Genomic DNA, 27,617 nt, shown 5'->3' with positions numbered 1-27,617 from the left:
ATCCATAGAAGGCTCTGGAAAGGATCTGGTACTTCATATTGTCACAGAGGAGCTTCAGGGGAGCCCTGCAGGTGGAGGAAAAGACGACACTTAGGAAAGACCACACAGAGCCCAGGTTCCCTGGGGAAGCACAGCTTTTTGCCTGTAGGGAGCAGATTAAAACCAGTCAGTTAAGGGGACTGGGGGCGGGGGAACTATTATTTCTACCCATACAGCATCACTGCCACTTCCCCTAGTCTTTGGGGTCACTGCCTCCCCAACACTCTGGACTGCAGTTTGGATGAGGCTGATTCTACCCAGTACCTGACTCAGGTTGGAATCACAGTCCTTGAATAAGAGGTGGTCACGTGATCCAACCTGAGCCAATGAGAATGAGCCCTGAGACTTTTGTTGGAACTACAGGCAAACAGACCCATTTTTCTCTGTTCAAGCTCCTAAGCCAGAGGGATATAGGACAGTGGCTGCTGGGATCCATTTTTGCCACTCCATAGGAAAGGCCTGCCTGAGAATGAAACCACCACAGAGGCAACCAGAGGCAAGAGTTGAAGAAACAGAGAGATTTCTGTTTTGAGCATCTGGAGCCAACCATGCCTGAAGTCACCATGCCTCTGGTCTTCTCCATCCTGTTGTGATTTCCTTTCGTATTTGAACTAGTCTGAAGTGGTTTTTCAGTGACTTGCACCAAGAGTTCTGACTTCTCAAGTGGCCCAGCTGAACCAAACTGAGCCAAACTGCGATTCAGAGTCTGGCTGATTGCAGAGGTGATGCCTCAGAGCTCCTCCTTGTGTGGGGGGTGGGTTTGGGGGCTGTTTTGGCTGAAAGAGGAGAGGGGAGTAAGGGCCAGCAGTGTTGGGGAAATCGAGGACTGCTGAAGGGAGTATTGTGCATGCTTGCAGAGAACAGGATGGAGGAATAGTTGCATATTTTTCTCAGGACCTCCTGGGGGCCACCCAGCAAAACCCAGGGAGACAGGAAGGAGGCATGGTTAATGTCCTCCAGTTACACGCAGGGAGGCATTAAACACGAAAATCACCCTCACTGTCCCCTCAGGTTGGTCGGGTGCAGACTTGCTCAGGTTACCAAAGAACAGCATCACACTGACCGTCCCACAGTGGACTTGGCTATTGAGAAAGGTAGTGAGTGCCCCATCACTACAGGTGTGCACACAGATGCCATGAGAGGGGATACTAGGCTGGAGCTGCGTTTTTCAATGGCCCGCGGACCACCACCCCAGGAATTGCTTGGAATTTCTCCAACATGTGGATTCCTGGGCCCCACAGAGACCTCCTCAATCAGGACCCCAAAGGAAACTGTCTTGGGATCAGTAGGCTTCCCTATCTCCCCCCGGTGATGCTGATGCACATAAACAGGTGAGACTCTTGTTATATTAGTGCTTCTCAAACTTAAAAGCACACACGTGATCTCAGGACCTTGTTAAATGCAGATTCTGCTTCCCTAGGTCTGGCAACATGGACTGAGAATCTGGCCCAGCGATGCTGCGGCAGGTCCGTGGACCATGCACTGAAAGGCAGGCCTCACATGACTTCAAAGATTTGATGCCAGCTCCCATGCCAGCCCCTATGGCTTCAGACTAGACCACTCACTGGGACAGAGGCCCAGCAAGGAAAAAGGGATTCCATTGTCCCCGGCCAGGCCAGGCAAGGTCAGTGGGAAGCAAGACCAGTCACGTGAATGCACTGAGTAGCCCTGCAGACACACAAGCTCTATGGGCGAGGGAAGAGATGATCTGGGGATTTAACTTTATCCAATAAAATAAGTGTCATTTTCTCAACATTCCCATGTACTGGGTACCAGATGCTGGCCACTTTAGACCAGGGTGTGATTTGTCTTACGACAGCTATATACACCAGGCATTTGTATCCCCATTCTGTGGAGGAACAAACTGAGGCATGTGTGCTTGGCATTAAGTAATATTTGGTGTCACCGGGCCCTTTAATGGGCAGCAAGCAGAGCCCCGAGCTGACCCAGGACAGACACATAGTACGCATGATAAATAAGTCTTTGCTGTAAGAAGCCACTGAGATAGCAGGACTGTTTGTTACTGCAACATAACCTTGTTTATCCTGACCGATACATGTAAGGAAGCTCCGCTAGCTAGGACTTCACAAGGCTAGCCTTTGACCCAGACCTGAGTGATTCCGTAGCCTACATCCCTCCTCTGAATTCAGTGCTGGGCAACAAACAGGTGCCTACAAATCTTCTGCAAATCTTTCCATTCCCTCGACCCATGGCGTAAGCCCCTCATACCTCTCATGGTTGCAGCCATTGGTTGAGCCACCATCGGCGGAGCCACTCTGTGAACAGGATGAGCAGGAGGATTTCCGGGGGCTGGGTTGCCATAAGGGTGGTAGGTTGCTCACGGAGACATCCATCAGGTCCTGGGGGGCTGTGGTGGATAGAAGGGATGGGGCAAGAGCCCCAGTTAAATCTATGTGGGTCACGGAAACCTTACCCCGAAGCAAGCAGCTCGCCCCTAGGCCAGCACAGGGATAGGGAAAGACTCTGAATGTGACAGCCAGAAACAGCAACCCCAATCATTATCTGACCCAGATAATGGCCTTTGAGCCCACCTGATCCAATGAAAGCCACCAGCAAGATTTGGGGCCCTTACCAGATGGGAAGTAAAGAAAGGAAGAAAAAGGAAGAAGGTGGGGTGGGGGGGAGAGTGAGGACAGAGAGACAGAGAGAGAGAGAGCACACGCCAAGAGCCAAGAAAATAGACCCAGTGCCACAGCAGGAGGCCAAGCCTCACCATGTTGTCATTCAGCTGTCCTTATAGGAGACTGACAAGAAGGAAGAGGGGCCTGCTGGGGGTTTCTGGGCAAGGCTGATGATCCTGAGTCCCCCGGGGTAGACTCTCTGGGAGAGAGAATCTCTAGCAGGGAGGCAGAAGGGAGCCTAACTCAACAGATGAGGCAGGGCACCCAAGGGCAAGGGACCCAGAGGAGGCCCCGCTGATGAGGTTGTCTGCACTGTCCATCAGCCTGAGCCATACAGCTGTTCCATCAACGGGTCTCAAGCAGGCTGGCGACCGCCACCCAGCATCATGTTTGCTGAAAAGCCACATGCCAGTGTCCCAACCCGATCTACTGATTTAAAACCTGCTAGAGAGAGAGCCCTTAAGTCTGTATATCAAAAACAATTTTGATAACAGCAGCCACATTCGAGAACCAAGAGAGCACAACTGATCTCCTAACACTTGGATACTGGGGTGTCCTGATCAAGTGCTCCCAGGACACAGCACTTAGATTTTCCCTCACTGCCTTCTTTCCCAGCTCCATGGAAACCGTGGCATCTGCGGGGCTGCAGGACCAACACGACAGTGACACATGTGTTACAATTTCTGTCGTTAATTTCCTGGCTTCGTGACAGCTCCAGACAGGTGCAAAAATTTTATTTTCTCAAGGACAGGGCTCGGTAAACATTTTCCATCAAGGACCAGGCAGTCAACATTTTAGGGCTTATGAACCATTTGGCTGCGATCGCAGCCACTCAACTCTGCCTTCAGAATGCAAAAATAGCCATGCTCAAGATGCAGAGACATGAGCCCGGGTGTGTTCCAACAAAACTTTATTTATGGACGTTGAAACCTGAATTTCAGATCATTTTCACATGTCACAAATATTACTCTTTTGATTTTTATCGATTAATAAAAATATGTGGAAGCCATTCTTGGCTCATGGGCTGCACAGAATGAGGCTGGCTCCGGCCTGTGGGCCCTAGTTTGCCTAGGAGATTAAGAAGGGTTCACATCGACCCCACCAGCCACGCCTCCTCAAGGATGACCGGTAATCCCTGGCCTCTTCCCTTGGGCTGCAAGGTCGGGGGGAGGGGAATGGTTGCCAAGCCCATGCCACTTGTCATCAGCACTCAGTAGCCGACAGGGCCCAGCCCTACCCACTGACAGTGTAGACAGCTGTCTTCACAATGTCACATAGAAAGCTCTTCCCCAAGGTGACTCACAGATGAGCTGGCCAAGAAAGCATAGTGAGCCCCTGTAAAATGTTCTAGAAAAGTATCCCCAGTTCTCTGCTTCCCTGATCGATTTCAGCAAGCTGTGGCAAGGCTGCCTGCACCCCAGCCCCTCGCACTCCACAGGCATCGCCAATGGATCCCTTCACCACGGAACCCCTGACATCCCGCACCGGGGAGGCTGGACAGCGTGAGGGCATCGGTCTGTCTCCCGCTTCCCTTGTTGGGACCAAGACTCAAATGACAACATGGCAGAGGTGGCCGGCACCCAGCCCCAGGGTGAGAGTAGCCCACACGTTACTGGGGGGCTGCTGCTTCGGACCCGGCACGGGGAAGGTGGCGTCCCATCTGGCTCGTGCCCACTGACTGCCCCTGGCCACCACTAGCACCGACCGGCCAGCAGGAAACACCGTCCAGGCAGGGCTCACGGAGACCGGGGGAGTGCTGCCCAAGCGGTCGGGAGCAACTTGAGACACAAAACAGAAAGCACCAGTGAAACGGAATGTCCGCGGCGGGCAGAACACTGACACAGGCGAAGAGCCAATTCCTCAGGGCTGAACCTCTCCCCTGCCCTGCTCCACACGGCTCCGTGTTTATATAGTGCCTACTATGTGCTGGCTGCTGTGCGGGCACAGGATTGCCCTATCATCCTCAATTGCCCCGTGAGGGAGGCCTCTCTTCTCCCATTCTGCAGAAGGGGAAACTGAGGTTCAGAATGAGCCCCAGCCCCAGCGGGTGGTAACTGGCATAACATTCCTTTCTGACTGAGGTCCCCCTCTCTTTCCGCCAACAACAGCTATCACCTACTGAGTGCAAGTACTACCACTATCCCCTTTTGCAGATTCGGGAACTGAGGCACGGAGCATGGGAGCAGCATGCCCAAGACCGTCCAGCTAACAAACGGTGGGGCTGGGATTCCAACCCAGGTCGTCAGACCCCGAGATCCTATTCAATACTCTCTCAACCGACATTCCCCCGACACCACCCTTGCTCTAGACCAGCAGCTGTCCACTGCGGCACTTTTGGCACCTTGAGGACATCTGGCGATGTCTGGAGACATTTTTGGTTGTCACGACCTGGGAATTTGCTAGATGCTGCTGGCATCTATCTAGTGGGTAGACGACAGGGATAATGCACCAGACCCCCCACCCCCACCCCACCAAATACACAATTATTCAGCCCAAAATATCAACAGTGCCGAGGCTGAGAAACCCTGCCCTAGACCAGCTCTGTTCAACAGGAATCCAACCTGAGCCACATGCTTACTTCAGAAGTTTCTAGAAGCTGCACTAAAGGGGGGGGGGACCAGATGAAATCAATTTCAACAATAACTTCTGTTTAACTCAGTATATCTGTAATGTTACCATTTTAACGTGTAATCGATATAAAATTACTGAGGAGGTATTTTATATTTCTGTTGGTTTTTCTAAGTCTTCAGAATGCAGTGTGTATTTTTTATTTATTTATTTTTTAACGTTTATCATTTTTGAGACAGAGAGAGACAGAGCATGAACAGGGGAGGGTCACAGAGAGAGGGAGACACAGAATCTGAAACAGGCTCCAGGCTCCGAGCTGTCAGCACAGAGCCCGACGCGGGGCTCGAACCCACGGACCGTGAGATCATGACCTGAGCCGAAGTCGGACGCTTAACCGACTGAGCCACCCAGGCGCCCCTGCAGTGTGTATTTGACACTTAAGGCACAGCTCCATCCGAACTAGATGCATTTCAAGCGCTCGGGAGGCGTGCGTGGCTCACACCTGCCATCACAGACAGCATAGACAATCTCAGCAACACAGGAGAATGGAAAGGCCCTCTTCTGACTCCGAAACGGGCTCCATGTTTCAGAACTGGTCTCTGCCTCCTCTGTGCACAAGGACCATGAGACAGAGGCAAGAAGACACTGAAAGGGGGTTTAGAACCATCTATGGCCACATCATCCTGCCCACAGGGCAAAACTCTTCTCCCTTATTATTGAAGGCAGGCATCTGCAAACTTTTTCTATAAAGGCTCAGACATGTAAATATTTTTGGCATTGTGGGCCTACAGTCTTGGTTACAATGATCTCACTCTGCTGCTGTGGTGTGAAAGCAGCCATGGACATGCTGTCTGTGAATGCGTGCGACCGTGTTCCAATAAAACTTTATTTACAAAAACAGGCAGTGGGCCGAATTTGGACCACAGGAAGGAGTCTGCCCATTTCTGATTTAGGCACTTCTTCAGAAAGGACTTCATTGTCCTCAAAGGTGAAAACCATAGCTCTGGGGTTCAGGGCCCTGAGAAAATCAACCAAGCAGGGGGCACCATTTCCACGTGGGCTGAATCTGACTGAGCTTGGGCATGAAGGGGGTGAAACCACAGTGTCAACCGATCCTGGTCAAAAACAATCTGCATGGAGTGGTTGTGAGAGGTACAAGCTCTGGAGCCAGGACACCTGGGTTCAAATCCCAACCACGCCGAGGATTAGCTGCGTGGCTCTGGACCAGTTTCTTAACCTTTCTGTGCTTCAGCTTCCTCTTCTGAAAAGTAGGCGATGGTGAAGACAGTGGCACATGCCTAGGAGGGCCATGGTGAGGATTAGCATTGCATTAGGTGCCTGATACATCATCACACTGACTCCTCAGAATATGACCCTGGGTGGGGAGGGTCTGTAGAATGTCTCCCCATTCTACAGACAAGGAAATGAGGCCTGGAGAGGGCAAGTCACTTGGCCATGCTGCAGTGGCGGAGAGGTGAATGCAGTGATGTGTGCTTTACTCAGCCAAGGGCCCTTTTGCTCCCAGATGACACTCAGCAACGTCTGGGGACATTTCCGGTTGTCACAGCTTGGTGGTGGGGGAGGGGGCAGATTTGCTGCTTGGCCATTAGTAGCGGGAGACCAGGGATGGCACTCAACATCCTACAAGGCACATGACACCCCCCCCCCCCCAAGAATTATTCCATCTACAACATCGGCAGTGCTATGAGTGAGAAGCTTTGTTCTAAATAAACTGAGTTCACTGGGGTTTCCTCACAGGCAGATGAGAATTCAAGTGCCGGGAGTCTATCTGGGAGATGTTTCCAAGAAGCATGGGTAGGCGAAGTGACACGAGAAGGCAGAGCAAAGGGCTGGTTACCGCTCAGATTACCACTATGGGCAACTGGTGCTTGATCTCCTGGGGGGGGAGGGGGCGCTCTGGGAGACATGCAGACACGCATGTCAGAGCTTTCTTACCGGGGTGGGGGGTGAGGGAGTCGGGGCGTTTATACACTAATTCCTGCCAGTCGTTGGCTGAAGGCTGCTCCAGGGAGGATCCTGGTTCCTGGACACCTCTACCCCACCCCCACCCACAGGCAGAAGGGACCCTCAGGCAGAGAGACACTAAGGATGGGAGTCAACAGGAGAGCCCGCAAGGAGGGGTGTGGGTGGGCACTGCCAGCGTCTGTTCTGCTGGCACACGGAGAGCCCCAACACACTAACGTGGACACTTCCCAAGCAAGTAAGACCTCTGGCATCCAGCCTGGCTCCCAGCAGAGCCTACAAACTATATGTTGGATGAGCCTCTCTGGGGAGCAGAGACAGGGCTTCCCGGGAAGGCAGACAGGGGGCATCTGGCCCCTCTGATCATTCGGCTCTTGGGGGTGCTGTATGAACCTGGTACCGCTGACAGGCTGGGACGGCTCCAGACCCCGAACCGGGGTAGGAACGGATGTAGTAATGAACACTTCAGGACACTCTCAGGCTCCTAGTGATGCAGAAACACGAGGCTTTGGTCCTAACTGACCATGAAGGAATGAATATATGGGTGAAGATGAGAAACCAACCTGAGCAATATAAGACCTTACCACCAAGCCTGCCCCACATCCCCAGATCCCATTGAGCGGTGAACAAAAGCCAGAGCGTGAAGCGACCCGGCACGATAGCAAAGGTAGGCTCAGAGCCATTACCCATCAAATGGAACAACAGGACTACCAAGGGTAAAATAAAACGGGGTTGACAGAAAGCACCTACAGCTTAATACTGAGTTGTTGAAACAAGACATCCACATGGTGCTTAATAAATGCTGGGACTCTGGGGCACCTCGGTGGCTCAGTTGGTTGAATCCGACTCTTGGTTTCAGCTCAGGTGGTGATTTCATGGTTCTTGAGTTCGAGCCCTGCATCAGGCTCTGCACTGAGAGCTCAGAGCCTGGTTGGGATTCTCTCTCTCCCTCTCTGCCCCTCCCCAGCTCGCTCTCTCTCCTTCTCTCTCTCTCTCTCTCTCTGTCAATAAATAAATAAACATTAAAATTTTAATAAAATAAAATAAAATAAAATAAAATAAAATAAAAGAAAAGCCAGGCCTCTGAGAACTTTCCAAATATCAGTTCATTTGATCCAAATAACACCTCCGTGGTAAAGACGACCTTAACGGTAACAGTCTCCACGAACCAAGCATCTATGTCACGGCAGTCACTGTCCCAAGTGGCAGACATATATTAGCGTCTCGTGTGCCAGGGCCTGGTGCTTTGCCTCCTGCCTTTGCTGTTTTTGACCATCATGTATTGAAGCCCTACTGTGTGTGAGACTTGATTCCAGGGACTTTACATTGATCACCTCATTATCTCACTGAATCCTGACAACAGTAGAGTGAAATAAAATACCAACAACCACATAACAGCAGCTAGCATGGACGTGTTCTGTGCCAAGGGCCTTCTCTAATTTAGTCCCCACAAGGGCCCGACGATGCAGGTGCTATGTTAACGTCCCCATCTTACAGAAAAGGAGACCAAGGCACAGAAGGGTGAAGTGACTTGCCCCAATTCAACCAGGATTCCAGAGCCCACTCACTACCCCGTGGTAATTCCTGCTCCAGGTTCACCTTTGTTAAGCTCAGTAGTGCGTGGTTCTCACTGGGGGGAAACCGAGATACTAACATCCTGGTTTCAAGTCCCTGCCCCCCCCCACCCCCCCCCCCCCCGCTGGCCCCAGAACCCAGACCACCTGTCCACAAGCCCCAAACACCTGGAGTTATTTTCATGTTCAACTAACAGGTTAGATTTCGGGGGCCCAGAGACTGGGAAGCTTACCGAATTCAGACTGCATGCCGGGATAGATGATCCTGAACACGTAATCTGTGGCCTCGTCATCTTCCTTGTCCGAAGACGTGGACTCAGCAGAACCCTGAGGGCTTCGCTTACGCAGTTTGGGAAATACTTTGCCCTGAAAGCACAATCCGAATGCATAGCTCTTGGGATACATCTGTCCCCACAGTCTGTGTACGGCCTGAGGGTCTCAGTGGGGTGTGCATGAGCCCACAAAGCCAGGTAAGGAGTCATGGGCAAGAACGACCACCCTGGGGCGCCTGGGTGGCTCAGTCAGTTGACCATCTGACTTTGGCTCAGGTCATGATCTTGCAGTTGGTGAGTTTGAGCCCCACATCAGGCTTGCTGCTGTCCGCGCAGGGCCCGCTTTGGATCTTCTGTCCCCCCCCCTCTCTGTCCCTCTCTTGCTCACACTCTCTCTCCAAAATAAATAAAACGTTAAAAAAATTAAAATAAAAAAAAGAATGACCACTCCCCACGGCTGACCCCGCCCCCATCCCAGCCTCCCTGGGGCCCCCACGGTCACTCACCTTCCCCCGCTGAGACCAGAGTGGAGGGTCCAGCTGCCCATGGGGGAGCAGCCCATTTTCCAGGCACGAGAGGAACTGCAGGAGGTGCCCCCCCTTGGGGAAGCGGAACGGCGGCCTCTGGATCCCGTCCTGGCTGACCAACACCACTGTGCCACCGCTGTCCACTGCCACCGCGACCCAGCCAGAGGAGACCCGGCAGAAAGTCACTATGGGGCATGGGATGGGGGTCCTCCCGGCAAACACATCGCCCTGGGCATGCCAAGCCAGACCCGTGGACCTGCTCCAAGGCTCTGGGAAAGGCCTGGGCAGAAGGTCAGGGGAAGTTTTTACCTTCCCAGAGCCCCTCCCATCCCACCGGCCACTGCTGCAGACTGGGAACTATGGGATATGGTCCAGAAGAATGTGGTCGCCTCCCCTGAAATCACCCACCAAGGGGAAACACCCCATGTCTCTCAAGTACCCTCTGTGCATCAACCTGACCTATTTTTGTATGGAGGCTTTCAGACCTACCCCTTCTCAGGGCAGTAGTGACTTGCTAGCATGTATTGAGCACTTACTGTATATAAGCACAGCACATGAAAGGCAGTGTGTTATTGGAATACCCAAAATAGCCCTATGAGGTCTATCTATTATTGCCTATTTTACAAATAATGAAACTAAGGCTCAGAGAGGGTACATGACTTGCTCTGGGTCGCACAGTAGAGTCTGGATCTGAACTCAGGTCTGTCTCATTGAATAAGCTTAATGTGGGGCAGCTGGGTGACTCAGGTTAAGTGTCCGACTTTGGCTCAGGGCATGATCTCATGGTTCATGACTTTGAGCCCTGCATCAGGCTCTGTGCTGACAGCTCAGAGCCTGGAGCCTGCTTCGGATTCTGTGTCTCCTTCTCTCTCTCTGCACCCACCCCTCAAAAAATAAATAAACATTAAAAAGGTTTTAAATAAGATTAATGTGTCATGCCTTGGTAGAGTCCAGATCCCTTGCTTTCTACAACAGAATAGCCCTCTGCTTGTTCTGAGTGTACCTTCTTTGAGCTCCGGGTTTGAGTCGAAACTCTGGAGCTTACAGGCTGTGTGACTTTGTGCCAACCTGCTTAGAGCCCTGCTTGGCACATCATAAGCGCTCCATTAAGTGTCAGCATCAAACACTGTGGGTTTGATGCTAAGTCCTGAACCTAGAACAATGCCATGAGTAGGTGCTGTTGTGATTCCATTTTACAGATGGGGAAACCAAGTCTCAGAGAGGTGAAATCACTTGTTTGAGGTTGCACAGGTAATGAGGAGGTGGGAGCAGGCAGGGGAGCCAGAAGGAACACCCCCACCCCGTGCTCCCCTAACAGTCCCTACCTTGCTGGTGGCAGTGCAGGTATACAATCTCCTCCAGGCGGATGGTCATGGCATAGTCCCAGTAGACGCTGGAAGGGGAGGGATGGTTAGTTCCGCAGGATGCCTGCTCACTTCATCATGGGGAAGGGCCCATGAGGCCAGAAGACCACACCCATGGGCTCCTGAACCCTTTTCACTAGGACCCATCTGTCCCCAACATCTGTATTCAAGACTTCCCAGAATCTACCTTGCCTTCTTCTGGTCCCAGTACCCCAATTTTCTGAGGAACACACTTCCCTTGCTTCCATCCATGTGGCTGAGGCTGACTCCACCCACCCTCTATGCCAGGATTCCAGGAATAGCCATCTGATCCAGGCCTGGCCGATCAGCACATTCTACTGTTCCAGCCACAGTGATTGGTTCAGGGATGGCCCCATGACCCAAGCAGAATGAATGAGACTCAGTTGTTGGATTTATGCCTCTCCAAAATATCAACATTAAAAGTTTTCTGCCCGGGGGCACCTGGGTGGCTCAGTAGGTTAAGCGTCTGACTTCAGCTCAAGTCATGATCTCGTGGTTTGTGAGTTTGAGCCCTGCGTCGGGCTCTGTGCTGACAGCTCGGAGCCTGGAGCCTGCTTCAGATTCTGTGTCTCCTTCTCTCTCTGCCCCTCCCCCACTTGTGCTCTGTCTCTCTCTATCAAAAATAAATAAATGTAAAAACAAATTTTTTTTAAATTAAAGAAAAATAGTTTTCTGCCCAGGGGTGCCTGGGTGGCTCAGTAGGTTAAGCGTCCAACTTCGGCTCAGGTCATGATCTCACTGTTCGTGGGTTCGAGCCCTGCATTGGCTTGGAGCCTGGAGCCTGCTTCAGATTCTGTGTCTCCCTCTCTCTCGGCCCCTCCCCTGCTCACACTCTGTTTCTCAGAAATGAATAAACATTAAAAAACAAGTTAAAAACAAAGTTGGGGCACCATGGTGGCTCAGTCAGTTAAACCTCCAACTTCGGCTCAGGTCATGATCTCATGGTTCATGGGTTTGAGCCCTGCATCGGGCTCTGGGCTGACAGCTCAGAGCCTGGAGCCTGCTTTAGATTCTGTGTCTCCCTCACTCTGCCCCTCCCCTTCACACTCTGTCTCTCTCTGTATCTTAAAAATGAATAAAAGTTAAAAAAAAAATTAAAAACAAAAAGGTTTCTGCCCACACAATCCTGGGTGTAAGTCCAAATAGCAAACAGGGCCTTTGGGTTGTGCTATTTGACAGAAGACACTTCTGTGTATGGAGAGCCCCTGCAAACCCTTTGAGTTCTGGGAAGATCATGTTGTCCAGGCCTCTCATTTGATAGAAGGGGAGACTGAAGCCCAGAGACAGGGAGAGACAGACACACCCCAAATCTTCCAGCAGGATGAGAACCAAGCAAGCACTTGGGCCTAAAACGTACACTTATCCATACACCTGTTTTATTGTGGTCTCCTTCAGTGTAAGGTAAATACAGTGGAAGCTCCGAGAGGGTAAAGATTTTCCTCTCCTTCTGTTCATCTGCTATGTTTCTTGTATCCAGTACAGTGCCTGGAATGTAGCGGGTGCTCTGTTCAGATCTGATGACTGAATCCGGTAACTTCCCTGCTTTGCTTCACAGAGATTATCTAAGCACCTACTTTGTGCTAGGATCTGTGGCAGCTGCCAAAGAGAAGACATGAGTAAGACAGGTGCCTTGCCTTCACGGAACTGAGGTCTAGAAGCAACAGCTGATATACAAATAGGCACAGATTTATTACGTGTCCGCGATTCTATAAATGCTACGAAGGAGGTTCAGGGTTCCGTGTGATCCAGATTCAGCTGGGAGGGGTTGCGGAAGGCCTGAGGTTTAAGATGAGTCCGTGGAAATAATGCCCCAGGCCAAGGGCATCTCCTGGGTCCCACGTTGTTCCTCGGTGAGGGCTTCTTGATCAAAAACTCTGGAGTCTAGCTAGAGCTGAATTATATGGCTCAGCCTAGAACCAACTCTACCTCCCACTGACCGTCTCTGAAGACAGATGGCCGCCTCTGCACAGGAAGTGGCTTAGAGAATGGTATTAATCACACCCAGGCCTCGTGTCACTCACACTGAAGCTTAACATGAAACAGAACACAAGAACAGTGTTCTGGTTATGTTCCTTGAAAGGAGCCCTTATTTTATATAAAGCTGCCAAGACTCCTCAAGCTGAAATAATCAGGTTGAGCCTTCCCTGTGTTTGGGCTCCTCCTAGGGCCATCCCTAATTGTGCGGGAACACACAGGATTGTAGCAGGGGACCCTTGGTTTCCGTGTGTCTTCGGCGTGTGACTCCAAAGCCTTTGCTGAGTCTTGAAAATCCCAGGGTCACAGGAGACACAACCCTGGACCAGATGCCCACCAACCAACACCTCCAGCTTTCCTCCCTTACGGAGTGATGGGAAGGACGGCAGCAGATGGGGAATATTTGCCATTTGCAGGCTCCCAAGCTCTTAATTAAGATTTTTCCCTTTGGGTGGTGTTTGACCAGGGCCTGCCTAATTCCCGTATTAGATTCTAAGATTCTTCTAGTTGGTCTCCAGATCCTCCTAATGAGTTACCCATAAGGCCATAGCTGCAGGGGTCTGGCCCAAGTGGCCGCAACAACCAGACAGAGCAGCGGGCTGGGGCAGGACACAAAGGACAGAGCACACACTTCCCTGTGCCAAAGGGGGAGAAGGACCCGGCGCCCTACCTCTTCTCATAGTCCAGGTCCCCCATCGACCCGTTCATCAGCTGGTTAGGCGTCCATTTCAAGGTCATGACGTCAGCTGTCTGGTGTAGAGACAGGTACCCTGGCACGGCCTCCATATCATCCCTCTGCAGAGAGAGGAGGGCATAGGCTTGGTCAAAGTGCCAGAGTCACAGTGGTCATAGGCCCTGGGCCGTCTGACTCAAGGAGGCATAACCAGATCCAAGGGGTTGGGTCATGCCCTCCAAGGCTACGACCATTTGGAAGATCCTGTACCTCCTTCCAGGGGGCCATGCTAAGCAAAGCAGTCTGCAGCCAACCACCCAGGATGGGTTCTAGAGATGCAGCTCTGAGAGCTGCCCCCTGCACTTTCACACTCCCACCCACCCCCCAACCAAGGTCCAGGAAGCCCTGCTGCAAGGGCAGAGCCGGGGACTCTTTAGAGTCAGGAAGGGGCTCTATCCCTCTTTAATACCACGCTCTCCTTTTTAAAACAACGTTTTAGGGGTGCTTGGGTGGCTCAGTCGGTTGGGCGTTGGACTTCGGTTCAGTTCATGATCTCACAGTCCATGAGTTCGAGCCCCGCGTCAGGCTCTGTGCTGACAGCTCGGAGCCTGGAGCCTGCTTCAGATTCAGTGTCTCCCTCTCTCTCTCTGCCCCTGCCCCCGCTTGCACTCTGCCTCTCAAGATAAAATAAAGACATAAAAAATTAAAATAAGTAAATAAATGTCTTATTTATTTATTGTGTGTGTGAGAGAGAGGGAAGAAGGGTAGAAGAAGAGGGAGAGAGAGAATCCCTGGCAGGCTCCGTGCTGCCAGCGCAGAGCCCAACGCAGGGCTTGAGCTCACAAACCATGAGATCATGACCTGAGCTGGAATCAAGTCAGACGCTCACCTGACGGAGCCACCCAGGCGCCCCAACACCACCCTCTCCTTGACAGGAGTCATTTACCTGGCATCATTTTGGCCAGTCTTAAGGGAGAACAAGAGGGCAGCCGAGTTCTATGCCCCAACCACAGATGTTATCCTGAATCTCCTCCTCCAAACACCCACACCATACTCACTGCCCAGCAGCCTGACCCTCTGTGTTCCCCATGAGCCTGCAGAACTTCTCAGCGGCTCCCTCTGCTTTATCCCAGGTGGGGTGTGTGTGTGGGGGGGGGTCTCTCCAAGCCTCACAAATAAAGGACGCAAATTCACCTCAACGACATGTGGAAATGGACAGCCAACATTTACCGAGCACCTAGCATGTCTCAGCTTTACCCACACTGTCTCAAGTTAGCCACTCGTGCCTGCAGCCCCATGACGGAGCACTGCTGCCCTGGGTCATGAACGTTTTCCATGTTTTCCTGTACCTGAAGTGTGGATGTATCTTACAGCAGGTGGCATCTCACCATCGTGGCACAGTGGTCATTGCCTGACCTCCTGCAAACTCGGTCCTAGTTGTTCCTATGTTGTTACTTCACATGCGGAGAACAGGTGCTATTTTAAACGTCTTCAGAAAGATTAGACGGTGAGTCATCTTCGACTTCAAAAGTTTTTGTGTATGCAGAAACATGGGCAGCAGAGCAGTAGAGCACTGATTTGATATTGGCAGAGGAGACACATTATTCACCACTACAGCCATGCCCACAATTCCAGATGGCCTTGCAGAGCAACAACCAAGGACATGCACTTGTGAGAAACGCTGGGCCTCCTACACTCCTGATCAGAGGTCAGCAAGCTTTTTGTATAAAGGGTCAGACGGGGAGTAATTTTGGTTCTGTGAGACATACAGACTCAGGTGCGACCACTCAACTCTGCTGTTACAGTGTGAAAGCAGCCATACACGATAGGTAATGGGCACGGCTCTGTTACAATAAAACTTTATTTGCAAAAACAGGTGGAGCGCTGCATTGGGCCCATGGGTTATAGTGTGTTGACCCCTTCTTTGGATGGAACAGTAAACAGTATTTGGGGGTGCTTGGGTGGCTCAGTTAAGTGTCTGACTCTTGATTTCGGCTCAGGTCACGATCCCAGGGTCATGGGATCAAGCCGCACATCGGGCTCTGTGCTGGGCACGGAGCCTCCTTGGGATTCTCTCTCTCTCTCACTCTCTCTCTCTCTCTCTCTCTCTCTCTTTCTCTCTCTCTGTCTCTGTGTGCAAGTGCACATGCTCTCTCTCTCTCTCTCACAAAGAAAAAAAAAGAAAACAGTATTTACTAGAAAAATACAAGCAGTGATGACTCTAAGTCAAAAACTGATATAGAACATTAAACCCTGAAATGTGAAGAAATTTTAGGACTGTCTTAACTAATGAATGTCAGTTATAAGTTCCCTTATGCATAGTTAAAAAAGCAATGTATGATTTAAAAAAAACCCTTTTACTTTTTTTTTTAAGTTTATTTATTTACTTCGAGAGAGAGAGAGTGAGCTGGGAGGGGGCAGAGAGAGAGAGGGAGAGACAGAATCCCAAGCAGGCTCCACATTGCCAGCCTAGAGCCTGATGCAGGGCTCGATCCCACAGACCACAAGACCATGACCTGAGCCAAAATCCAAGTCGGACACTTCAACCACCTGAGTCACCCAGGCACCCCTAAAAAAAAGCCAAAACTCCTTTTATCCAAATCAAAGAGCTCAAAGAACTCTTTCAAAAAGTGTCAAAATTTCCAAGTAATGAGAAAACATCTTCTAGAACTTAGTATCGTTTTTTTACTTCCTGATGGTTATGTTTAAAAATGGAGCATCTTAAATTCATAGCTTCTTAGATGTGAGGAGGTAGGATCTTGTACCCATTGTGATGTGGACATTAAGGCTCACAGGGAGAAGTGACTCGCTCAGGGTCACCCCGTGATCACAACTGCGACCACAGAGCTAGAGCAACTGGCAGCTTCCTCTGCTTCCTCCCAGCTGAGCCCAAACACCACACTGATCCACACAGTCTCAGGAAGGAAAAGGCAGAGGGGTATCTACTCCTTGAGGGTAGGGGTTTCGTGTGCCTGGCTCACCACCCATCTCTGGGGCTTGCACCAGCCAGGCCTAGAGGTGATTGATAAATGATTCAACTCCCACATCGGGCAGCCTGAATTCAAAGCATGACTCTGCCACTTACTCCCCCCTGTGCACATCTCAGCGTTATCATCTTGGATGACACTACTTGCATCAAATAGTTGCTGGGAGCTTTAAATGAGTTAATATAGTTAAAAGCACTTATGGTGCTTGACACAAAGAAAGCACTCCATAAATATCAACTGTGAAGGGGGCGCCGGGGTGGTTCAGTTGGTTGAGCGTCTGACTTCAGCTCAGGTTGAGATCTCACAACTCGTGAATTCAACTCTGCATTGGGCTCTCTGCTGTCAGGGTGAAGCTCACTTCGGATCCTTCGTCCCCCTCTTTCTGCCCCTCCCCCATGCATGTTCTCTCTCAAAAATAAACATTTTAAAAAATATCTCAACCATGAAGATATTTATCCTGATATCCCAAGCATCCAGCACAAGGAAAGCTCAGTATAAGTACTTGCTGAATGAGTGAGTGATAACAAAAGAGAATGGATGGATGGACAGCTAGGTGGACAGGTGGGTGGAGAGATGGACTGGAAAATAAATGGATAATTAAATAGATGGATGGACAAATGGATGGATGCAGGTGAAGATGGGTGGATGGATGGATGGATGGGTAGGTGGAAGTAAACATGGGTAGGAAGATGGATGGATGGATGCGTGGATGGATGTAAAGATGAGTGGATGGATGGATGGATGATGTAAAAAAGGATGGATGAATGGATGGGTGGGTGGATGGAAGTAAACATGGGTAGGAAGATGGATGGATGGATGGCTGGGTGGATGGATGGATGGATGGATGGATGGGTGGATGGATGGATAAATGGATGGATGGGTAGATGGATGGACGGAAGTAAACATGGGTAGGAAGATGGATGGATGGGTAGATGGATGGATGGAAGTAAACATGGGTAGGAAGATGGATGGATGGCTGGGTGGATGGATATAAAGATGGATGGATGGATGGATGGATGGATGGATGGATGGATGGATGAAAACATGGGTAGGAAGATGGATGGATGGATGGATGGGTGGATGGGTGGATGGGTGGATGGGTGGATGGATGGATGGATGGATGGATGAAAACCTGGGTAGGAAGATGGATGAATAGGTGGGTGGATGGATGGATGGATGGGTAGAAGTAAAGATAGGTAGGTAGGTGAATGGATGGATGGATGGATAGAAGCAAATGTTGTCATATGGATGAATGGATGGAGAGATGGAGATGTGGATAGATGGATGGATGAATGGATCAGCAGCCTGGAACAAGAGGGAACTCCTCCTGTACAAACGGAAGCCAGACCCCCTGTGGAAGATCTGGGTCCCAGATATCTCTCACCGGCTGAACCAGAACGTTGTTCTTGCCATAGAGGAGCGTGGCCCGGGAGTTCTGGTGCAGGGACTCAACATAGTCACGGGCAGAAAGGGATGGTCGGTCGTCCATGCTGCCACTTGAATGTCTCTTCTGGATCTGGCAGGGTGAGGGGAGGTGGAGGGTGAGGCCTGCGGTGACCCTCAATGTCCCACTGCATTCTCCACCTCCACACCAAATCTGGCACTGAGCCCAACTCCCTCCCAAGGCCCCAGAGTCCACCCCTACTCACACAGAGGGCTGGACGCTTGGTGGGTGAGTCCTGCCGCAGGTGCGAGCTGTGGATGCGGTGCCTCTGGACAAGCTCGTCGGCTGAGGGGTCAGTCCAGAAGTGATCTGCAGTCTTCATCTTGGTGTACTCCAGGGCACAGGGCCCCACTGTGGAGCATACAGGGGCTGGGAATCCATAGCCCTGAAAGTCCACCCTCCTGTCTACCCCCAGATGGGCCACCACCTTCACTGCCTCTCCCCTCCAGCCAGTGAGTATGCCCCAGGGTCCTGCTAAGGAGAGTCCAGCACAAGACCCTGAGAGCAAGAGCCAGGGAACAGGTAAGTTTTGATGGAGAAGGCTAGAGGGAAACGAGAGAGGCCCTTAGGAGATGCACCAGTGAGCCAACATCAGAGATCCAGATGAAGCTCAGAGCCCTGGACCACTTACCCAACAAAGACGCAAGGATGGGGCCATCCACCGGGTCCATCAGGAGGGCTTCCTTCTCATAGTATTTACTAGTAAGAGAAAAGGACAGGCAGGTCTGGATGGTAACCAGCAGAGGGCGCACAATTGACACTGACCTGATGCTTAAGAGCAGACTGAGTTCAGCCTCCCTCTTGTTACCCAGTTAACGCTGTAAGCCTCAAATGTCCCATCTGTAAAATGGGGGTAATAAAAACATACATCCTAGGGCCGTCAGAAGGACTTTAGAGGGGCACCTGCATGGTTCAGTTAAGTGTCTGACTCTTGATCTCAGCTCAGGTCTTGATCTCAGGGTCGTGAGTTCACACCTCACATTGAGCTCCATGCTGGGTGTGAAGCTTACTTAAATTTAAAAAAAAGAAAAAGGGACTTTTGAAAGAGACAACAGATGTGGGCACTTAGTACCATGCTTGGCACTAACTGCTTAATACATGGCTGTGATACAGCCTTAATGAGAGTAACAGGAATAGTAATTAGAAGGCTGCTTCTGGCTGCTTCTATCAGCTTCTATCACATCTTCCATTTCAGGCGCCAAGTGGCTTGGGAGCTCAGATGATGTCAGCTCTTCTAATATTATTGAGGCAATAAAAGGCTTTTTAGCTGTGGCGTGTACGGAAAAGCTATATTAACAGGACTTCCTGCGCGGATAACTATGTGGATGACGCTGGCCTGACGTGCTCGCAAGCGCCCCCTGGCTTCTGGCTCTTCAAAATAACTTGTCATATGGGCAAGACAATGTTTGTGCTGAGTGTTTTTGGGTTTTGCTTCTTTGTTTGAGTTGTTGTGTAGTGCCTCCTAATTCTCTGCAAACTCCTACAAGCTAGGAACCGAATTTTAGAGTTGGAAAGGACCTTGTTCTACCTTCCCAAGGGATGTCAGGCTCAGAGAGGGTAAGTGACTTCTTGGAGGCCACAGAGCAGGTGGATGCAAGCTATACCCAGCCAGCTTGGGTGTTCCCATCCTACAGCAGGGGTCGAAGAACACAGGATCTGCAGCGAGGCAGACTGAGTGGGAGGCCAGGTCGGCCACTCCCACTCTCACTGTGTGTCCCTGGGCATGTGACGACCACCCTCTCTGAGCTTTAGTGTCCTCAGCTATAAAATGACAAGAATGACAGAACTCACCTGCCCAGGTTGTTGGGAGGATTAAATATTGACCTGCTTTTACAGCAACAGCACAGACTCTGACACCAGGGAGTTCTTGCTAAGGGGTGGCAACATCACTGTAATTTGACCCCAGAGGAATCTTCTATCCACCAGGATATCGGCTGAAGCCGAACGGACATGCTCTGTGCATCCTCAGCAGCAAGTTTATCCATTTTGGTGTCAGATCTGAAGGTAAAACTTCAAGGCACTTTCCACTCTGCCACTCAGTCTCTATGCTGAAAACCAGCACCGTTGCATGATCATAAACCCTGGAAATAGTACCTTAAAAACTAGCAGGGGGGACTGGGGGCAAGATGTGACCATCGAGGGTAGCTCGAGGGAGCTTCTTTGGGGTGGTAGGTTTCACTGGAACAGTTCTATGTTGTGACTGTGGTGTTGGTTATACAGAATTACAGACTGTATTTATACTATGAGTATAATACATATACATATGTAATTTTTATTAAATAGTTAAATAATATATATTTAATTAAATAATACATATATGTATTTATACTGAATTTAACTATGCTAAAATTCCATAGAACTAGACAGAAAAAAATGAGTGTACATAAAGACTAGTGAAATCCAAATAAAGCATGTAGTTTAGTTAACAGTATTGTACCAATGTCAATTTCCTGTTTTGGTATTTGTACTATGGTTATGTAGGATGTGATCACTGAGGGCAGGCGAGAACTCTTTGCGCTAATGTTACAACTTCTATGTGAATCAAAAAAATAAAAAGTTTAGACAAAAAAAAAATAAAGAGATAGTTTGGCATTGCTGCTCAAATAAATTACTCATTCCTTCTACCGACTCATTCAGCAGAAAACACAAGGTCATATGCCAAAGGCAAGAGCTCCGGAGGCCCGCACCCTGAGGGCACGGGGCAGAGACGTATCACATTTTACTAGAAGGTGAAGAGATTAATTGGACTCCAGAGCCTGGATTTCTTCCAATTTGTCTCCTGCCTCCTGGCTTTGCACCTGCTATTCCCTTGGCTGGGAACACTCTTTTCCCTACCCACTTCACCGGGTTAATGCCTACGTGCCCTTCAAACTGATGATTAACTGCCATGTCTTCTAGGATTCTTTTCCTGACCACCCAGAGGAAGTTAAACACCACCCACCTGACTTGGAATACTCACCACATATTACCACAATTACTATTTTCCTGTTTTCCCTGCAACTATGTGAGGTTTGTGAGAGGAAGGACTCTGCTCTCTCCTTTCATATGTATTTTCCTAGCAAACAGGCAAAGAATAAAAGGTAATCATAATACCTACTGCATGTGAAGATGTGGTTAAACAGGCACTTTCATATACCGGGAGATGAGGAGATTCTCAGATAGTTCCCTCATCGTGTTTTCTCCTTCCCACTCCCCCTGTCTATCTCTCTCTCCCCATCTGTCTATGGCTGGAAGGAGTGTTAGCCATGAAGAGTCTCAGGTTATACAAAAGCCCACATTCTTCACTGGCTCCTCTGTGCTCTTAGCATAATATCCAAGCTCTTAACATGACAGTTAAGACCAACGTATCTCCAACATCTCAGTTACTGCCTGGCACATGGTAGGTGCCCATTAAATATTTACTGGATGAATGAATGCATGGATGAATGCTTGCCAAGAGTACTCACAGTCTAAAACCTTTACACCAGGTTAATCTGAGCTAGAATAGAAAATGTAAAAAAAGTATCATACATTCCAAAAACACTGTGTACTCACTAACTCCCCTTCTCACCTCTTCTCCAGAATGGCAACAATCCCTGTCCCATTTATTAAAAGAGCAGCAGAGACACAGAGAAGCTACATGACTCTTCTAGGACCACAGTTAGCAAGTAGACTGTAGGCTTAATGCATGGGAGGAAAAAGATCCCTAAGATTGCAAGATCCTTGTTCCTCAGTCCAAATTTGAAGATCCTATATTATCAGGAAGTACATGAATAGTCCCAGGTTCTAAGCTGAGCTCATTTAGAGGCAAACATCCAGAAGGCCTTTATCTAACTGCTTTCAAATCAAGTGCACGTCAACAGGAGAGAAAAGAAAGTTGCTTTGTGCCATAGGGTGCAGTTCCCAAAATGGCCAGAAGGTGGCGCCAGAGCACGCCACGGCGGCTGCTCTTTCTCACTCACCTGCTGTTTTCCACCAGGTAATGCACAATTTTGTCCAGGACCTTCTCAAACAAAGCAGTGCGGATCCACAGGTGCTTGATGGCAAGTGGGGACAGGCTGGGCAGCTTCGGCAGCTTCCGCACATTCTCCTGGAGGCCCTGAATCTGGTTTCGCCTTCAAGACCAGTACAGAAGGAGGAGGAATATTTGCAAAAAAGGAGATCCAACAGGACCAATGTGCAAACAGCAAAATGCCCAACCTCTCTAGGGAATGAAGGAACGGCAACTAAAACAACAACAAAAGCCCACATTGCTCCTGGCAAGTGGGTGACATGTTGAAAAAATGAGAACACCCAGTGAGTGTGAAGATGCGATAAAACAGACACCTTCATATACTGTTGATGGGCAAGCCAGATTCTGATAGCGGTACTTCTCTTCATCTCTCTCTCTCATTCCCTCTATCCCCTTCCCTCTCTCATGAATGAGCGATTGCATGAATGAAATGAATGGCTCTCCCTTACCACCTGGCATGGGTATCTCTAATTCCTCCATGAGAAAGTCATTCCCGATATTACGGAAGGCCCATGGAAATCGCTCCCTTTCGGAAGTTATCAGCAAACACTTGGGAATTTAGCATACGGACTGGAAGGCACCTTGAAGACCAAGTGGCTGAGGAGTCTGATTCCGAAAGGGAGCCGGTGACGCTAAGTCCACAGCCTTGCCCGTCCCACAGTTCTGGCCAGCAGCTCTGGGCCGGCACAGCCTGCAAGGGAGGGAAAGGACCATCTCCCACCCGCTGAGGTGGAGTGATCACCCACGGCACACACAGCATGTGCGCCTCTCTCTCCCTTCTCTTGCCCGTCACACACACGGCGAATCAATCCACACATTCTTTCCCGGGAAGCCCAATCACGGCTCCGGGATCTTTCACAACAAGGTCCTGTGGGCGGCTGCTAGCACCAACGGAAGCTGAAACCTCTTTGCCAGCCCTGACCAGGCTCCAGACCGCGGCTCTGGCGTAGAGTCAAACTGTGCGGTCGGGACTCTGGTGGGAGGTTCTCGCGTACATGCCCTCAGGCCCTGAGCCCTCCCCCCAGGAAATCAGCCCTCCAGGCGTGTGAGTGAAGTCACCATCCCCCTTGTTGTCTCAGTGTCAGTATCTGGTCCATGCAGATGGAGACCACAGTAGTTTCATTAAACTTGGTCTTCCTGCATGTGGAATGGGTTTGGCTAACAGCAGACACTCATTCAACAATCATTTCTTGAGCATTTTACCAGGTGCTGGGCACTGTCCAGACACTGGGGACAAAATGGGGAATAACAGATTTTAGTGGCCTGTTTTCGTGGAGTTCAGAGCCAAGGAGGAGAGATAGACAACAATCAAGTAAAAAGTACACAAAGGAATGAATAATTAGAGGTGATGATAACCACAGGAGAGAAATACACAGAGTGATATGTAAGAGAAATGGGGTGAGGGTTGGAGTTTATCCTTAACTGGGGGAAAGCCTGAATGATGACAAGGCACCAGCCCTGGAAGATGAGGCGTGTGAACCGGGTGGTAGGTAGAGCATGTGCAAAGGCCCTGGGGTAGGAGAGTCTGGCGGGTTTGAGGAGCGAAAGCAGAGTGCAGACAGTGCCAGGAGGTGCGGGTTCTGGCAGAGCTCAGGGAGGAGCCTGGACTGTCCCCTGCGGGAACGCTCCAGCCCATACCCCATGCTCCGCACTCACGCGCTCTCCATCAGCTGTTCCAGGTCCTGCACCTTGCGGCTCAGCTCTTCGGCCGGTGGGAAGTTCTTGCCCACTTTCATGAAGAGAGCTGCAATCTTGTTGCTGCGCAGAAAGCCAGCCGCCCGCCGCCGCAGCCCATGCAGGACGCAGGCCTCTACAGCCGCTGCAGGGACACAATGGTCAGCAGGCCCTGCCCTACCCGTGCTCCCCAGCACCCAGCCCAGCCCAGGTCTTCAGCCACACAGAGGCGCCTTGGAGAGCGGGGCGCCCCAGAATCGCGAAATCCACGAAAGCATCAAAGGAAAATCACGTACGTCTCTCTGCCTTCCACTCCCTCAAAAGGGAGGAGGAGAGCTTAGCAGTTAACCTGTGTTTGCTGCCCGAGGTCAGACTGTGTTCATATCCTCTCCCAGACACTAACCAGCTGCGTGACCTTGGGCAATGACTTCCTCTCTCTGTGTCTCAGTATCCTCATCTGTGAAATGGGGATAGTACGAACAGGCATCTGACATGGTTGCAGCAAGCGAGGTGGGGAAAATGCATGGCAAGCGCTTCACATAGTTGGGCACAGAGTGAGCGCTTTAGGGATGTTAGCTATTACTCCTGTCAGTGAGGGAGGGGAGGCTGACCACAGGACTGGTGGGCTTTATCTGGGCTGAAGAATCACATGATCGTCACCACTACTGTGATTCCAGGAACAGCTAACATTATGGATGCCATTCCATCTCTGCCACAGCCAAGGAAGAAAGGAACGCCATCTCCATTTCTCAGATGTGGAAACTGAGGCCCTAAGAGGGGAACTGAATTGCCCAGGGCCACCCAGACGAGCTGGGATCCAAACCCAGGTCTGAGCCCAAAGTGTGCTCACAACACTTGTGCCGCCACAACGGATCTGAAGAGAGAGGACTGTCATCATCTTCCCATGTCTGTGTTTCCCCTGGACACCCCGCCCAGCCCTGCTCAGAGCAGGAGACCTGGGCAGTAGCCTGGGCTCTATCACTAACTTGCTATGTGACCTCAGGCAAATCGCTTTCCCTCTCTGGGCCTTAGTGTCTTCCCCCCCCCCCCCCCCCCCCGGGAAACAGTCCCTGTGCAGGCCATTCTGATGGCCCCAGTCTTATTTCTGGTACTTTCAGCAGCACTTTATTGAGTATTTTTTTATCTTCTGTCTTACACAGCAGACTGGGAGGGAGCTCACTCTGGTATATCATAGGAGCATAATCGATGTTGATGGAAAAACTGAGCATATTATAAGAGCTACTCCTTATTGGGTATCTGCTGGGTGTGAGACCAGTGTTAAGGTTTACCTTACCTAATCCTTGTGGAAAAAACCCAAGAAGTGAGCGTTCTAGTTACTGTGACTCCACAGAAGGAATACTCCAGCAGTCTGAGGGTTAAGAGCCTGGCCAAGGTTATGTTGCACACAAGGAGAAATACTGAGAGGTTTGGTGCAATTGCTTGTCTTGGTTTATTTTTGTTGGCAATTATTTGACTTTTTTCAAAACGTTATGATTATAGTTTTTCTTTTAAGGACGGTCCACGCCCAACGTGGGGCTTGAACTCACAACGTTGAGCTCCAGAGTCACGTGCTCTACTGAATGAGCCAGCCAGGTGCCCCAGCGATTACTTGGCTTTGAACGGATGCCCACCCTACTGCCTAATCTGCCCATGGGTTTAATATATTCTGGGTGAGCCTCTCTGAAATATCTTCATTTTTGCTTGCACACACTACACTTTTGTTTAGACTGCAATAAGTTAATTAACTGTTCAAGCACTGGAGACATGCCTCGAGTCTTTCTGACAATGGCTCGTAAGGCACAATGGAGCAGAGACACCACAGGGAGCCCCTGCAGGCCTCACCCTGCAGTAACATCACCCTTCCTCCCTCATCCAAACACTGGGGTTGGAGTTAGAGAATCATGATTTTTATCCCATTCTATTCCTCTAAATCTTCAACAGGTGAGCATGGTCGCACACTCTGAAGTATGCCTACTATTTTCTTTGCAAATAAAGATGCCCAGGATAAAAAAAAAATTAGCATATGTACATTCTCATGTTAACATTTATGCGTATATACACATGTACATATGCAGACTTATATATATATATATACACCTATATATACACATACAAGTATATAAACACACACACACACACATATATATGTAATTTAAATAAACATATCTCACTTTCAAAAGAAATTTGGGGGCGCCTGGGTGGCTCAGTCGGTTAAGCGTCCGACTTCGGCTCAGGTCATGATCGCATGGTTCATGGGTTCGGGGCCCGCATCAGACTCTGTGCTCACAGCGTAGAGCCTGCTTGAGATTCTCTCTGTCTCTCTTCCTCTCTCTCTGCCCTCTCTCTGCCCACACATTCTCTCTCCAAATAAACTTCATTTTCTTTCTTTTTTTTTTTTTTTTTTTTTTGCCAAGGTCACCCAACAAACAAATGGCAGAGGAGGGATTTGAACCCAGGTCTGCCTGGCTGCAAAGGGGCTAAACTGATAGCAGTGGGCTCCCAGGTCACAGCATGTGCTCCCATGGGTAGTGCCTCCAGCCATCTGGATGAAGCTGAGGGCCGACCAGGTCTCCTCGCTCTGGCCTCTCCTCGGAGCCAAGAGCGCGAGAGGGGAGATACAGCACGTCCTCCATTGCGAGACACTCCAGTCATGGAATGAAAAGGTTTTCAGGCAGAAAGAAACATTCCTGCTTATACATACACATGGATTAGAAGCTGAACCCTGACTGTGGGGACACGTAAAACATGTGTCTGTAGCCATTGTGGAAGGACAGTTAAGAACCTGGCAGCACGGTTATTTATTTCTGGAATCTTGTGAGCACAGCTGGTTCAAGGATACAAGTTAAGCTCCGAGCCCTAGGCCTGCCTCCTCTGCTGAGCCAGCTGGACATGATCCCTTAGGATGGATCAATGGCTCCCGATTCCCTATGTCTTTAAAGCCCATCCATCCTCCCCCTTCATTTGGCAACAGCCACAGGCAGGGTGAGGAAAGGGTGCAGAGTCTGTCGTCAGATGCGAGACCAACGTCATTAGGGAGATGGGTAGCTGTGAACTGAGCCCACACGAGGGGAAGGCAGTCCCTCCAGCGTCAGCAGTGACTAACTCTTGCTGGCTATACAGGCCATTCTTCCTTTCTTCTCTCGACTTCTCCGTGGTTCCAAATTCCCTCACAGAGACCCCCCGGGGATCCAAAAATACCTTCAGAGTCACAAAGTCAAAACACGGTGTGAGAATCCTTGCACAAAGACGCCACTCCCCCAAGGCAGCCCACAGAGAAAGAAGCCCCTTTCCAGGTCAGGGTCCACGGACTCACCACAGAAGGAGATGATGTGGCTGCTGTCCTCGTGGACGAACTTCCGTGTGACTGCCTCCTCCATGATCTGCTTCACCTGGAAGGGCAGAGGCAGTTGGACGGGGAGACCCAAATGCGACCCAGGGTGCGGTCATCCCCAAGGGCCGTGTCGTCCTTCCTGGCCCTCTGAGGCCATCTGGGGTGCTTTGATAACTTCTCTCCTTCCATGCCCTCCTCATGGCGCCTTCTGTAAGTCTGAGGCCTGGGGCCTGTGAGAGCATCATGTTTTACTGAATTATTTCTTCAGGCCCTCTGCCTAGCTGGTTCTTCTCAGGTGTCACACGAAATGTCATCTTCCTTGAGCCCCTTATCTGACACAGCCCTCCCCTGACACCACTCACACCTCGTTACAGTCCCTTCTGGGTACATATGCTATTCCTGTCCTGTTTACTTGCTTACTATTACCTTCTTCTAAGATATAAATTCCCTGAGGCCAGGGCCTCACCTATCTTGTTCACTTCTGTATCCATAGAGACCAAAACAGTGCCTGGCACATAGCAGGTGCTCAATAAATATTTTTGGAAGCAGGGAA

General features: G+C 50.3%; 1 protein-coding gene across 1 annotated transcript; it reads right to left on the bottom strand.

Annotated features, from left to right (window-relative positions):
- Positions 1–27,617, bottom strand: LOC125917363 (small G protein signaling modulator 1; the record flags this gene model as incomplete). The annotated part of the gene is made up of 12 exons (XM_049623585.1): positions 27,047–27,617; positions 23,716–23,878; positions 22,010–22,162; positions 18,700–18,767; positions 18,274–18,419; positions 18,009–18,140; positions 13,635–13,759; positions 10,931–10,998; positions 9,585–9,748; positions 9,040–9,172; positions 2,269–2,407; positions 1–65 (listed from the first exon to the last, which is right to left on the bottom strand). Coding segments are annotated over exons 1-12 (1,420 nt in total), but the record flags the coding sequence as incomplete, so codon positions are not given.

The sequence above is a fragment of the Panthera uncia genome, unplaced genomic scaffold (genome assembly GCF_023721935.1).
Source record: "Panthera uncia isolate 11264 unplaced genomic scaffold, Puncia_PCG_1.0 HiC_scaffold_1760, whole genome shotgun sequence".
NCBI classification, from domain to species: domain Eukaryota; kingdom Metazoa; phylum Chordata; class Mammalia; order Carnivora; family Felidae; genus Panthera; species Panthera uncia.
The sequence above is the reverse complement of the archived record's forward strand: the minus strand, read 5'-3'. Positions and strand labels throughout refer to the sequence as shown.